The sequence below is a fragment of the Eleutherodactylus coqui genome, chromosome 1 (assembly GCF_035609145.1).
Source record: "Eleutherodactylus coqui strain aEleCoq1 chromosome 1, aEleCoq1.hap1, whole genome shotgun sequence".
Classification (NCBI taxonomy): domain Eukaryota; kingdom Metazoa; phylum Chordata; class Amphibia; order Anura; family Eleutherodactylidae; genus Eleutherodactylus; species Eleutherodactylus coqui.
Genome location: NC_089837.1, coordinates 496,682,594 through 496,697,275, shown reverse-complemented (window position 1 = coordinate 496,697,275; position 14,682 = coordinate 496,682,594). Strand labels below are relative to the sequence as shown.

At 45.0% G+C, this 14,682-nt stretch overlaps 1 protein-coding gene across 1 annotated transcript in view; it reads left to right on the top strand.

Annotated features, from left to right (window-relative positions):
* Positions 1-13,749, top strand: part of CEP295 (centrosomal protein 295) — a 63,988-nt gene extending 50,239 nt beyond the window's left edge. The window contains exons 23-29 of the mRNA XM_066586928.1: positions 1,087-1,640; positions 2,194-2,331; positions 5,197-5,293; positions 6,253-6,444; positions 8,263-8,371; positions 9,020-9,119; positions 12,290-13,749. Coding sequence (XP_066443025.1) covers positions 1,087-1,640; positions 2,194-2,331; positions 5,197-5,293; positions 6,253-6,444; positions 8,263-8,371; positions 9,020-9,119; positions 12,290-12,322 — 1,223 coding nt within the window. The 3' untranslated portion in view covers positions 12,323-13,749. The remainder of the gene's footprint in view (positions 1-1,086; positions 1,641-2,193; positions 2,332-5,196; positions 5,294-6,252; positions 6,445-8,262; positions 8,372-9,019; positions 9,120-12,289) is intronic.
* Positions 13,750-14,682: the final 933 nt, after the last annotated feature.

Below are 14,682 nucleotides of genomic sequence, written 5' to 3'. Positions count from 1 at the left end.
ATAGCCAACGTGTGAAACCGCTGCTATAGTTACCAACCACTCAGCCGTTAACTACGAAAATAGCAGAGCCCTTCAGCCCGATGCCTTTTCTGTAGCTATCATTGCAGTGAATGGGACCTACAGAACCCACATAGCGCTCTGTCCTGCATTGTCTGTACAGCTCTCCTCCACCTCTATAAGAGTTATGCCAATAGTGCTGTGCTGAAGCACTTGACTGTTTCCGACAGCTGTTTGAATACAGCTCAGTTTTTCCATCTCGGCTATGAAAAGTCAAGATTGTAACACCCCTTTAAAGATGTCTGCTCTCAGTTAGGGCCCGGCCACACTGTCTTCTGCTCCATATATTCCACGTACGGAGTGCAGCAGTGTACCACCGCCTGACCGTGGGTCTCCGGACCTCATCTCTGAACAGATGTGCGTAATCTCCTAGATTGCCTGCAGCTTGCCTCTAAATGTCACCTATTCCATACAGTCTAGTTATTGAGTTCAAGGGTTTTCCCATCTTTAAAAATGGATCCGGGCTCGTTCACATCAGCATTAGGGAGTTTCTACTGCCTGCTCTGTTAGGGGAGCAGGAAAACGTCACCGGTTCTGTCTGATGTAACCGAATGGAGCCCCGTGGATTATAATGGGGTCTGTTCGATTGCAGTCCAGCATTTTACCAGAATATACAGGACGAAATAGCGCTGCTTGCTGCACAATTGCGTCACGTTTTTTAGTGGAACCTCTGACACTGATGTGATCCAACCCTTGCATGCGCGGTGCAGCAACATGCTGGGTGAGATCATGAAAACAATAAATACTTGTGATCATCTGATGAGCGCTCAGCGCACACAAATATAAGTTCAGAAACCCCCTTTCAATGTATAACAGTATTCCGTAAGCTCATGCGCTCTCTAGTGGCAGTTGCAGGTAACCATAGAAAACGGTGCTTCTGTAAACTCATTGCTCGTCCAGCCAGTCCAGCGTAGCGGTAACACAGCCTTTTGGGATAAATGCTTTTTTTATTTTGCATGTAATATATGACAATGTCTAAATATTGCTCATGTGGGTCAGGATTGATGGTTGATGTTTTTCCCCCTTTAGATTCTTCTGGATCTTTTCTTCCATTACACCCAGAGTCCACACTTAATGAGCCAAATATAAGCGGACACGAAGAACCGTCCTATCTAGTTTCCAGTCAGGAACAGGAAGATCCCTTGCAGCGTGATGTTTCACAGTCTGTTGCTGTTTCTCGTAAGCCTTACGTCAGTCACAGACCCTTCGCTAGTCAACACTTGTCTAACATCCTGATGAGTGCGGCAGAGGAGAGCAGATCGTTCCATGAACTTGTGGCCGCACAGGCGACTCTGGAGGAGTCTGAACTGTCTGAACATCCAATATCCGAATCTTTGGAGAGAAACAGCGTGAGAAGCGTTCGTTTTGAGGAGCTGCCTACTGCACAGGCGGATCAGGGTGCAGAAGCGAGCACATACCGTAGGGATCCTCAACATTCTGACGAAGGCTCTAATCAAGCTGATCAGACCCCAAGATCTGAGAACATGACTCGCTCATCTCACTCCAGATCTTCTCTCCAGTCCTTATCTAGCCTGACGACAGGATCTTCTGCTGGTTTTCTGTCAAGCGTTATCCGCACATGGGTGAGTAAAATACTAATGCTTAGTCTATAGGATCCCCATTAAAGGTGCGTTCACACTTTCATGATTTGCTGTTGATTTTTGTTGCGGATCTGCAGCAGATTTTACCCTTTCTATTAAATTCAAGTTGAAAGAGTTGAATCTGCTGCAGATCTGCACCAAAATTCGCAGCAAATCGGCTATGTGAATGCACCCCAAAGGGGTTTGACACGTTATTTTCCATCCTATAGATTGAGAACATTCTGCTCAGTGGGGGTCCAACTGCTGCACGCATCTCTAAATTTTTGGCAGTGGTGCTGCGCATGCACCAATATTCACTTCAGTTGGAATTGCTGACGATAGCAGAATTCAAGCACTCCGCTAGCTCTGGCAGTCCCATTGAAGTGAGTGGTGTGCATTTGTGACTACCACTATCAGAATTTCGGGACATGCTGAGGGCAATTTGGTCAGTCACATGGCCTGGTCAGAAGCAACTGTGAAGTAGACAGAGTGGCTGTGAAACTATTTTCAGTGGTGGGAAAACCCCTTTACAGATAATCAGTATATTTTGTGTTAGGACTCGGACTCAATCCGCGGTATCCTGGAAGAACCAGATTTAACTCTGCTCAGCCTGAACGACAGCAGCGTGGTATGCTCCGAGCCCCTGGCCACCCCCAGAACGGTCTCTGATCAAGATGATGGAAACACGCCGCAGGTAAGGTGCTCTCCTGGGTGTAACACATCTTACCTGTTCGATGAAGAGCCTTTCACCATGTAATTACAGCTCTTGTAACTAGCAGAAAAAGTAAAAGGTTATGGCTATCTGACTGTCCACACCACATAATGACGTCCACACTAATATTGGCTGCATCCTTAAAGGGGTTGTCTCACGCCGAAACGGGGTTTTTTTTCTTTCAATAGGCCCCCCGTTCGGCACGAGCCAAACCCAATGCATGTGTTTAAAAAAAACAAAAACGTTTAGTACTTACCCGAATCCCCACGCTGCGGCGACTTCTTCCTTACCTTACTAAGATGGCCGCCGGGATCTTCACCCACGATGCACTGCGGGTCTTCTCCCATGGTGCACCGTGGGCTCTGTGCGGTCCATTGCCGATTCCAGCCTCCTGATTGGCTGGAATCGGCACACGTGACGGGGCGGAGCTACGAGGACCAGCTCTCCGGCACGAGCGGCCCCATTCACCGCACAGAAGACCGCACAGTGCAAGCGCGTCTAAAATCGCCAGAAGACGGCGATTTTAGACGGATCCATGGCGACGGGGACGCTAGCAACGGAACAGGTAAGTGAATAACTTCTGTATGGCTCATAATTAATGCACGATGTATATTACAAAGTGCATTAATATGGCCATACAGAAGTATATAACCCCACTTGATTTCATGAGACAACCCCTTTAAGGGTACGTTCACATGGCAGATTTTGCAGTAGTATCTGTTGGTGGAATCTGAGACTAAACCTTGGATTTCTGTTGCGGATCTGCACACGGATTAGCTGCATTCAGTAGGGTTGATCTGTGTACCATGTGCAACTTGTAATCCACATCAATAAGTAATATGCTGTTTGGGGGGGTCCGCACACTCACCTATGTAAAAATCTGTTGCTTGAATTAATTCTTGGATTTCCATTACAATTGGAACCCACATGAGACTTGCGCAGTGTGAACATACCTGAAGAGGGGTCAGGTTCAGCAGTATGTCATCATTCGTATGTTTGTGAAACGGTTGCATGAAAAACCTCTGAAAGCTGAGTGTATGTAATCCTCTGCACTGCAGCTGTTGCACCACCGGGTTTGTGTGTAATCCCAGGCTATAGATCACTTCCGCATGTGTTACATAGGACATTTGGAATACGCTAATTGATAATCAAGTCACTGATTTCGTATATCTGACGACTGACTGACTACATACACTATGTCGACCGAAATCATTCGTATTCTCACTAACCTGCGCTGTCAGGTGAAAGGGGACATGAAAATTGGATGTGTGATCATTGGGTATAAAGGAGAATAACACGCAGGATATCCCAGAAACCATCGGAATGCCATCAGGTGTTTGACAATGGGGTCTGGTGGTGGGATGGCACCTGAGTAAGGGCCCATTTACACAAACGGATATCGTTCAAATATTGAAAGATCAGCGATCGTTTTGCATAAAAGTACTAATAGGTACTAATTGTTATTAGTACTTATCAGCTTCACTTGCATCAAATGAGCTTCGAGGAGCTGTTACAGAACTCAGCAGGAGGTCTGAGCTCTGTAATTAGCTGTATTGTTCAGCCACGCTCCCTATGCAGAATTCAGCATCATGGACAGCAGTCACAGCCTGCCATGGCAGGGTGAGAACTGAAAACAGCTGTAACAATGTTATCAACTGTTATCAGATCTCAGCTGGCAGAACACAGCATGTGGTCCTGCTTATCAGCTGTTCTGCTAAACCATGGTTTTCAAGTAGAACTGAAAACCATCGTTCGGCAGAAAACTGAAAGATGGGCACATTTAGACACAAAGAGTATTGCTCAAAAGATGTCTTTTGAGCAATAATCCTTATGTCTAAATGGGGCTTTACCAATCAGTATGGGACATCGCCTCACTTCTGGACCTTCCAAAGTCTTATTGTTGGCAATGTTACTCAGAAATGGAAAAACATCTGGTATGTGCGGTGCAACCGTATTCAGGGAGACCCTGTAGACTGAAGGAACATGGACGACGAAACCTTGGATGAGCTGTGAAGCATCATGTGTATCGTCTGCTGAAACACTCATTCAGGAGATCTCGCAGGCCATCGGAACCTCCATTGGCACCAGAATCATCTGTAGGAACTGTATGTGAAGGGTTACCGTGGACGAACGGCTGCACACAAGCCCAACATCACAGCAGTGAATGTACAGAGGTGCTTGGAGCGTTGTTTTTGGACTAGAAGTAGAAGCAAGTGTTGTGGAGAGCTGATTCACGGTACAACAGCTTCCGATTGGATGGCTGCACTTGGGTGTGGCGGTTGTCTGGAGAGCTGTTTCTACACGACTGCATTATCTCAACCGTGAGGTCTTGAGGAGGTTGGGTTATGGTGTAAGGGTGTTTCTACTGGGAAAAACTAGGGCCATTTTTTATAGTGAAGTTTACCCTCAACACCAGTGGTAATACTTAGGTACAGCTCTATGTCTCCACCAACATGACCGAGTACCATGTCATACGGCATGCAGAGTTGAGGCTTGGTTTGAGGAGTGGAACGTCTGCAAACTTCATTGACCAGCCCAAAATCCAGATCTCCATCCCATTGAGCATCTTTGGGACAAACACAAAACGCCAAGTCTGCACACCCATCATTCCCATCCATCACTATCTGAAACCCTCCTCGAGGAATGCAGGCAAACCCCCCCCAGACATCTATCAGAATTTGGTGGAAAGCAGCCTAGGAAGGGCACTGCAGTCGTTGAGGCCAAAGGTGACCCAGCATAGTATTTAAGAAAATGTGAATAAAACCGAATTTCATTCTATGTCCCAATAGTTTTGTCAGCCTAGTGTAGTATGTAATATTGATTGTAACCCTTTTCCTCTCTTGACAGAGCTCTTTTCATCATCTTCAGCCAGAGGTGGATGCTTCAGGCCTTCAAGTATCTGATCGGGCTTCATTGGGCATGTCTTTATCACAGCACTTTGCAGGTAACCAGTTTTGATCATCTGAATCACAGGGTCGATTTTTAAAGGGATCTTTCCATCACATAATTTTATGGCATAGGTGCGATATCGGAGTTTTGCGGTAGACAAATGGCTACTATTTGTGCACAAAAAAGGATCGTGCTCTCATTCCCCGATGATCCAACCGTCCTTTACCGGTCTCTTGTTTACATGCCGGCAGCATGGATGTTTAATACTACTGGTGACTGTTGCAGCCAATCAGTGGTCAAATGCTGTACTTCTGGTATTATGGCTCCCTTTGCTGAGTAGTGATGCCAATAGTAGGGCAAATGACCTTTTGGCTGCAGCGGTCACATGGTGCCTGCGTCTGAACAATAACTAGAGAGACCACTGGAGCTTCAGCACCGCACCACTGAGGGCAACGAAAGGTGTGACCGCGGTTTTGGGAGGAAAAACTGCCATTGAAGCATAAAGTTGGATAAATCCTTTAAGATCGATAATAGTCTGATTCAGCATTTCTCTTGCACAGCTGTGCACCTGGCTAATGGGTGTGCAGGGCGCTTCAACACGGGCCTGCTTAAAGGGCTTGTCCAGGACTTTACTATTGATAACCTGTCCTTAGGATAGCTAACCAAGAGTTGATTGGATGGGCTCTACCACTTGGTTGTTGGGTTCGGTCCGTAGTGCAGCTGCCGGGTTGGTATTTCAGCACAGCTCCCATTGACGTCAGTGCCTGCAGTGTGGACAGATATCTGCAGTGACAACTGGCCTGATATCAGCTGATTAGTGCGGATCTGGAGCAGCAGACTACCTGGCCTGGGGCACAGATGTGCAGGAGAGAACTAGGAGTCTTTCAATGACAGGTTTGTGGGGGGGTCCAAGCAGTCGGCACATAGTGATATGTCACCACTTGGGAAATTGATAAAATAGCACTTAAAGTTTTTTCACCCCCAATCACCTGTCTTTTATATATGCGCCTTCAGAAATGAGTCTTGAATATACATCTACTCCGGCAAGCCTGCAAGAAGCCTTACTAAGGAAGAAAAGAGGTTTCATTGAGAGCTCCTCCAAAAGAGTCCAAGAAATGAAGAAAAGCCGAGAACCAAAGCCGGAGAGTCAGTCCTCTAATCTCACGAATGTGTCCGCCACCCATGAGGATGAGCGCTCCAGCTCTGGTGAGTGTTTATGGCAGCTTGTCTGCTTTGTTTTATAGTACACACGATGCCATAAATGCACTAAAAGGGCTGTTCCGACCTCAGCTAGACTAGACAGAGATAACACCACTGATTACAAGGGGTCTGGGATGATGTCAACGGCCAAACTTGACTGAGCTACACTGTTTCTGCAGCTCACTAGTTATGGAAACCGTATAGCTCGCTGCTTGCGTACTGCACACGGGACTCAATGGGTTTTACACAGTGTGGTGCAGGGCACTTGGCTACCACATTCGGGGTCACCAGGGGCCCTAACTCTGGTATAGGTCCCACACTCATCTTGTGGATATGCCATAAGTCTGAGGCTCTTTTTAAAGGGGTATTCCTGTCAGTACTACAGACTTTCATACATTAGAGCATCAGTGTTATTATATTAACCCCTTAAGGACACGGCCTATTTTGGGCGTAAGGACGCAATGATTTTTGGCAGATTTTTATCTCCATTTTTCAAAAGCCATAACTTTTATTTTTTCATTGACGCCGTATGAGGGCTTGTTTTTTGCGTGGTGAACTGTAGTTTTTATTGGTGCCATTTTTGGGTACATAGACTATATTGTAAAACTTTTTTTTTTATGATCGCGGGGAGAGAAAACGCATCAATTCTGCCATAAATTTTTTTTTAAAGCGTTAATTATGCAGCATACGTGACACACTACATTTTTTTTTCTGCGGGTCGGTACGATTATTTTGCCAGGGGGGGGGGGGTGGCGGCATCTCCTTATGATTTCATGCTATCCCTATGGCGTAAGGGTACGTCCAGTTGCGGTAAGTACACCGCCTCCAGGACGTACCCTTACGTCATATGGAGAGGAGTTAATGAGAGGGAGGCAAGGGCTACACAGCGAAAGATTGTGTCATGATGCCTTTATTGTACTCTCAAATTTGATTGTGTGTATGGCGCAACAATCGCCAGGCTCTAGAGGTTTGAGGTGAGGTCTATACTTTATATTTTATGTTTTTTCTTTTAAAACGTTGCCCTTCTTGTTCACAGGTTGTGCCTCGTATTGCAGCATTCACTTGAATAGGTTTGAGCTGCAGTACCAGACACAACCCATAGGGTGCTCCTGTTTCTGAAGGAGAAAAAACTCTTGTTCTTTCCTGATCTTGGACAGTCTTGTCAACTTTTCTTTCCCATTCACGTGTTGTGGAATCTCTTTAAGGCCTCATGTCCACGGGGAAAATCAGGCCCGCTACGGATTCTCCATGTAGAATCTGCAGCGGGTCCCTCCTGCCCCGCGGACATGAGCGCTGAAAATAGGAATAAATGAGAATAAACTCACCTCCCATCCGCTCCGTTTCTTCTCTTCGCGGCGGCGCCATCTTCTCTGCGTCGCGGCCGGATCTTCTTTCTTCGGCTCGGCGGATGCGCATGATGACGTCGGTGACGTGCCCCGCGCATGCGCCGCCCCGAAGAAAAAAGATCCGGCCGCGACGGAGAGAAGATGACGCCGCGCGAAGAGAAGAAACGGAGCGTGTGAGTAAATCCCGATTTTTGTCTCCCACGGATCCGGACGGCTTCCATAGGCTTCAATAGAAGCCCGCGGGAGACCCGCATGAAAATGGAGCGTGGTCCAGATTTTTTCATGCTCCATTTTTTTTAAAATCCCTTTTATTGACCATCCGCAGGTATTTATCTACCCGCGGGTGGTCAATGCATCCCTATGGGGTGCGGATCCACGGGCAGGATAAGAGTTAAAATCCGCTGCGGATTTTAATTCTTATTTTGCCCGTGGACATGAGCCCTAACTGTATTTTTTATTTTTTTTGTTCCTCTCACAGAAGCGGTCCCTCATGATGGAGGACGGCTGAAAAAGGTGGTTGAGGTCAAAGTGTGCACCCCGGAAGACCGCAGACTGTCTGAGATAGAGATGCACCAGCGCACTATACGGTAATTATTGTAAATAAAGCCCATCCTATGAAGAAACACAACGGGCTCTAGAAAAACTGTTCTTTGTAGTTTTTCATTATTTATGATTCCACCGCGAGCAAACTTGTATGTCTTTGCTTGCGGATTTGGTTGCAGGATTGCTGTCTTTAAGTGTGAAATTTGCATTAAAAGCTTCCTGGAAGATGTGGAATTTGGTGCAAAATTTTTAAAACCTTGACAAGACGCCTTGTATTTTATTATGTGATTGGTCATGGATCTGGAATGTGACTTTCCATTCTATTAGTTAATCTTTTTCCTATTTACCTGATACAAACTCCTCTGCAGCAGGACGAAGTTAGTGCAGACTGTAGGGACACATCCTCTCCTATCCTATTAACGAGTGTCAGCTTTATTCTTGCACCTCCTGGAGGTATAACGTGTAGGTCGGAGGGTGGTTTCACATCTGCACTCGGGGTTCTGCTTTCCTGGTCTCCGAATGAAGAATGCATGCAGCGGTTTTTATTCCGGTATTTTGAGCCGGATCTGTGTGAAACCGGCCTAAAAAGTGTGCAAAAAGATGCAGCAGTGAAAGGAGGAATATAGCACTGATGCTGGATGTAGCACAACTACTTGCCAGTTCATACTCTGTATGTATTTACTCCCCACAAGGTTATATAATCAGCTTGATGAAGTTAAACTGCGGAGAGATGACAAGATGCGGCAGGAAAGCTACGCAAAGAACCGCGAGAAAGCAAAAGAGTTTAAGAAGGTGAGAACTTTATTCATACTTGTACAGATGGACTTGATTTCATGCATGGACTCTCCAGCCTCTGGTCTGCACATGCACGCTCCCTCCTAGGACAGGTTTCCATAGGCTCCATGCATGGACAGCAACTATTTTCTGAGATTCTTGGACATCCCCTTTTCAAGACGATCTCTCACCTCTTGACTTGTCTGGAATACTTGTATTCCCTATCAAATAACAATTCTGGCTTAGCTTTTCTTAGGGCCCATTTACATCAGCCTATAATCGCTAAAATAAATCGCTCATCGGCGATCGTTTTAGCGATAATCGGTGCGTGTAAATGTGCGCCCATCGTCCGCTTTTCAGGCACTGCTAGCTGATCGTTAAATTCAAGCTAACCTAAAAATCGTCATTCACTTTTATCAGTAGTTCTCCATGGGAGTGCTGATAGAATTGTTTCCCCGTTGAGAACAAAGGATCTGAGCGCAGATAATTGCCTCGGGCTATTAACTGTGTTCAGTGAAGGCTTCATTTGCACACCTAAATGGTACTTAAGTAGCTGAGTAGCTACTTAATACTTTATGCACAATTATCACTCAAAGCTGTTACTCAGACTGTTGTTTGAGCGATCATCGGCCCGTGTAAATCAGCCTTTAGAATTCTACTGTCTCTTGTTCCTCTGTTATTCCTCCTTGAAACGTATGAATAAATTGGCAACTGGCTATCGCCATTCCTCCTGCCAATTAACCCCTTCCCGCTCCATGACATATAGGTATGTCATGGAGCGGCGGGGTATGTATGAAGAAAGGTTGCGGGGCAACCTCTCTTCATACAGTGCGGGGGTCAGCTGTTTATAACAGCTGACTCTCACGGGCAATAGCCGCGTTCGGCTGATCGCGGCTATTAACCATTTAAATGCCGCTGTCAATTTCGCGGTGAGATCGGGGGAGCCATGTAGGTGTCATGGCAGCTGGGGGCCTAATGAAAGGCCCCAGGGCTGCCTTAGCAGACTGCCTATCAAGCCATCCCCGTTGGGTGGCTTGATAGACTGCCTCTTAAATGGCAGTATGACGTAATGCTATAGCATTACGTCATACTGTAGGAGTGATCAAAGCATCGCTGGTTGTAGTCCCCCAGTGGGACTTTACTTTAAAGTAAAAAAAAAAATGTTTTAAAAGTTTAAATCACCCCCCTTTTGCCATATCTATTAAAAAATCTAAATCCTAAAATAAAAATAGATGTATTTGGTATCGCCGCATCCGTAAAAGTCCAAACTATCAAAGTAGCGCATTATTTTTCCCGCACGGTAAACGTCGTCCGAAAAATAAAGCATGCCAGAAATGCCCTTTTTTAGTTACACTGTCTCCCAGAAAAAACGCAATAAAAAGCGATCAAAAAGTCGTATTATTCCAAATTTATACTATCGGAAACTACAGGACAATCCGCAAAAAATGAGCCCTTGCTCATCTACGTCGACGGAAAAATAAAGTTATTGCGCGCACAAAATGACGGCAGAAAATAATTGAAAAAAATACAGGTTTGGTATCGTAGTAATCGTACCGACCCTTAGAATAAAGTTATGTCGTTTTTGTTTTAGTTTGTGCGCCATAAAAAATAGGACGCACCGAAAGATGGTGGAATGTTTTGTTTTTTTTTCATTTTACTCCACTTAAAATTTTTTAAAAGTTTTTCAGTACGTTATATGGTACTTTAAATAGCGCCATTGAAATATACAACTTGTCCCGCAAAAAACAAGCCCTCATACAGCGATGTTGATGGATAAATAAAGGAGTTACTTTTTTTTTTGAAAGGGGGAGGAAAAAACGAAAATGGAAAAAGAAAAAGGGGCCGGGTGATTAAGGGGTTAAAGGCCCATTTACACCAGCAGATGATCGCTCAAACGACAGTTTGAGTGACGGCTTTGAGCGATCATTTTGCATAAAGTTTCAAGTAGCTACTCAGCTACTCAATAGCAATTTAGTGTGCAAATGAAGCCTTAGCTGAATGCAGTTAATAGCCCAGGCTTTTATCTGTACTCATATGGTTTGTTCTCCAGGGGGAAACAATGCTATCAGCACTCCCATGGAGAACTGCTGATAAGGCTGAATGGTGATTTTTTTAAGTTGGACTGAATTTAATGATCAGCTAGCAGTGCCCAAAAAGCGCAGGATGGGCGCAAATTTAGACATATCACATTGTATCTGTGTTACCTGGAGTGTTTCTTTTAAAGAGACCTGTAAGGTCCCCTAAGCTGCCTGGACTGTGGGCAGCAAGCTATAGTGACATTTCTATTTCAGCGGTCTGTCACATAGTGATCAGTTTGGTGGTTTTGCAAGTCTTCCTTTGGAAACTTAACAGGGCTGGAATGGAGATGAGTCCAATAAAGCTCATGTATGTTCATATAGTCGCTCTTCCTCCCTCCAGATGCTGATTGGCAGGTCCCTCTTTACGCACAGTAACACAGAAAGACCTGCCAATCAGCATCTGGAGGGAGGAAGAGGGCGGGGAGAGTGTGACTATAAGAACATACATAAAGGATTATTGGACTTGTCTCTATTCCAGCCCACAAAGTTTCAAAAGGAACCCTTGTAAAACCACCAGAGACCGATCACTATGTGACAGACTGCTGAAAACCGTGCGTCACTATAGTGTGGTGCCAGGGCAGTTTAGGGGACCTCACCTGTTCCCTGTAAGGTTGACCGCCCCTTTTATGACATATATTACATTGTGGTCTTTCTCCTAAGTTTCTCTGTGCCTATAAGAGCTGCTGTCATTATAGTCACAGGGAGGCAGGCGGTAGTGACAGGACCACAATGAAGCCCACTGCATAAGTTGTGACAACAGTAGTTAATGGGCGGTGGGGCCTTTTTACATGGGCTGAAACTCAGTGTGTTTTAATGGGTGTCAATTGACAAATGTATCGATCAGCACATGTTACCGTGGTTAACACTGTAACGATAAATCGTTTGTGTACCGGTGATCGTCGGATCGTTTTGTCTCCATACTCAGCAGAACGTCTTCCTGCTTACCAAAGGAGACTCTCCGCCGACCAGTGATCAATGTTATGCCCACATGAAAGAGTCAGCTGCCCGCTGGCATATTTAGACACGCTGATCATCTACCCGTGTAAAAGGGCCTTTATACACTAGTAAACCCTCTGGATTAATGCGCTAAATCCTTCTTATTGCTTGCAGAGAACGCTGGAAAAGTTGAGAGCAAAGAGATGAGCGGGACAGAATGAGCAAATGTGAGCTACTTCTAAGAAGACATCTGATGCCAAAAATCTGGAGCTGCATGAAAAGTGCGTCTCCTGGCACCCACGTGCACTTTATGATCATTTATAATGGTGGGTGAATTGGAGGCAGCTATTTCCTTGTTACAAATCCCATACAACCCTGACAGGCAGCAACCAGCAGGGGATGTAACATTACATTACCACGACATCTCCTACTATTCATGCCTGATCTTTGTGTGTAGAAATGGCCAAATTGGCCAACATTTTATGGGTCTCTACGCCGGTACAAACTACTTTTATGTTTTATTTTTTTTATATATAGCATTGATGATTTTAAATATCCACAGTTCTATGTATTCGGCTCCTAGGCAGACCTGTTGCTCACTTTTGTTACAAGTGGTAAGAGTGGTGGAAATTTTTTTGATTGGCACAATCGTTTTTTTTTTTTTTTTTTTAAATAAATGCCACTGTTCTGGCATAAACACTTCTATGATTCCACCGCTGTTGCCTCATACGGTCAGAAGATATTTTACAACTTGCAACTGAAAACGGACCGACCTCACTAATTCTCTTCATAGATTTTACCAACAAATGTGCGCAATGTTTAAAGGTTTATGGGCACATAGGACGTAAATGCTGAGGGAAATCTGCAGCATTTGCCGTACAAGATACAGAGACGAGATATTAAAGAATCTCATTCATGCGGTGAGGAATCCGCATCAGAATTGCAATACGATGTGGATTTAAAGGGGAATCTATCAGCAGGTTGGTGCTGCACTGTGATCCCATGGAAGGATTGTGCTGCAGCGGGTTCAGAATTAACACACTTTTAAGTTTGACTCTTAACGGAGCTCTTGGGTCAAAGAGGCGGGCTGCGCTGACTTCTCCCTGCCCGCAGCATGTTGATTGACAGCTCCTCTCCCTGCCTATGTACAGGGAGAAAACTGACAGCATGCAGATTGGGAGAAGCGGCACGTCTGGCCTCAAACTCAAGAGCTCCTTTCTGACTAAAACCTTATAATGTGTTTATTCTGAAACACTGCAGCGTTTTAGAATAACCCTTACAAGGGAGCGATGCACCGACTTGTCGCGGGTACATGCTTGATTCGGGCAGCATGAACTCTGACAGGTTCCCTTTTAAATTGACAGCATGTCAATTTATGTTGCGGATTTTGACAACAGATTTCAACCTCTTGCAATGCAAATGTTGAAACCCGCATTAAAATCTGCATCATTCTGTCTGGATTTGGCTGCTTTATATCTGCTGCTGATTTTCTGCTTCAGATACGCCCATTGGAACATATGATGAATGTATTTTATTTTAAGATGTTTATTTGTTCATATATCGAATGTGATTATTTTATTTATGGAGTGTAAGGATTCTGTTACTTTCCTTTATCTCCCTTTTAATAAAAGTTTCTGTACAACTAATGTTGGTCATGATGATTTTTACTGGCTTTTTGTATTCTAATTGCCAGAAATAAGTCAGGCCTTTGAAATTTCCTGGATTCCTAATAAAATGTGGTCCGATTGTTAGCAAAATCAATTATAGACCAACACAATCTGACTATTAACAGACTTGTGTTAGGCCTCGTTCACACGAGTGCTGTATTAGCGCAGTATAGGTGCGCAAAAAAAATCGTCTAGACTGCGCGAAAAATTGCGTGAATGCGCAGCTGCATTTAAAAAAGCACAGCTGTTCCAGGAGGAGAGAGGGAAAAGAAGCCCTGCAGGGCTTCAGTATTTCCCCATAGCAGTGAGAGAAAGAGCAGGGCTATGGGGGTTCCCTGAGGGATATCCTCATAGTGCAGATATGGGTGCGGGGCTAAAGGGTGGAACCTCTAGCTCCACCCCTCATGCGTTCTTGGAGAAGCCCCGTAACTCCTGCCTCGCCAGAAGCACATTTTAAATGTCCTGTTGTGAATTCCTCTTAGACCCTGCGAGGACTAACAGGAGTTTACAGCGGGATATTCCCTCAGTCTGGCAGAAATCTTCTTTTCCCGCACAGGAGTTTCCATAGACTCTTGCTCCCATAGGAGTCAATGGAAACTCCTGCACATCGCGCACCAAAGATAGGTCAATTCCTATCTTTTCTCTCAGCATGGACCTTAGATGCGAGCATTGTAGCTACGGATGTCCTATATTTGATTAGTGCGAGTATTTAGTACGTCTAAAATTCCTTCATGTGATCGCTTCATAGGAAACCATTGGTTCTTATATAAGTGTTCTTTTCATGCGCGAAAGCTGCGTTCGTCTGAAATGAGCCCTTAAGTTCTCCCAAGAGTCAACTGGAAAAAGGCGTTTGTTAGGGCTTATTGACATGGGCAAAAATCTCACATGAGTTTTGTGTGT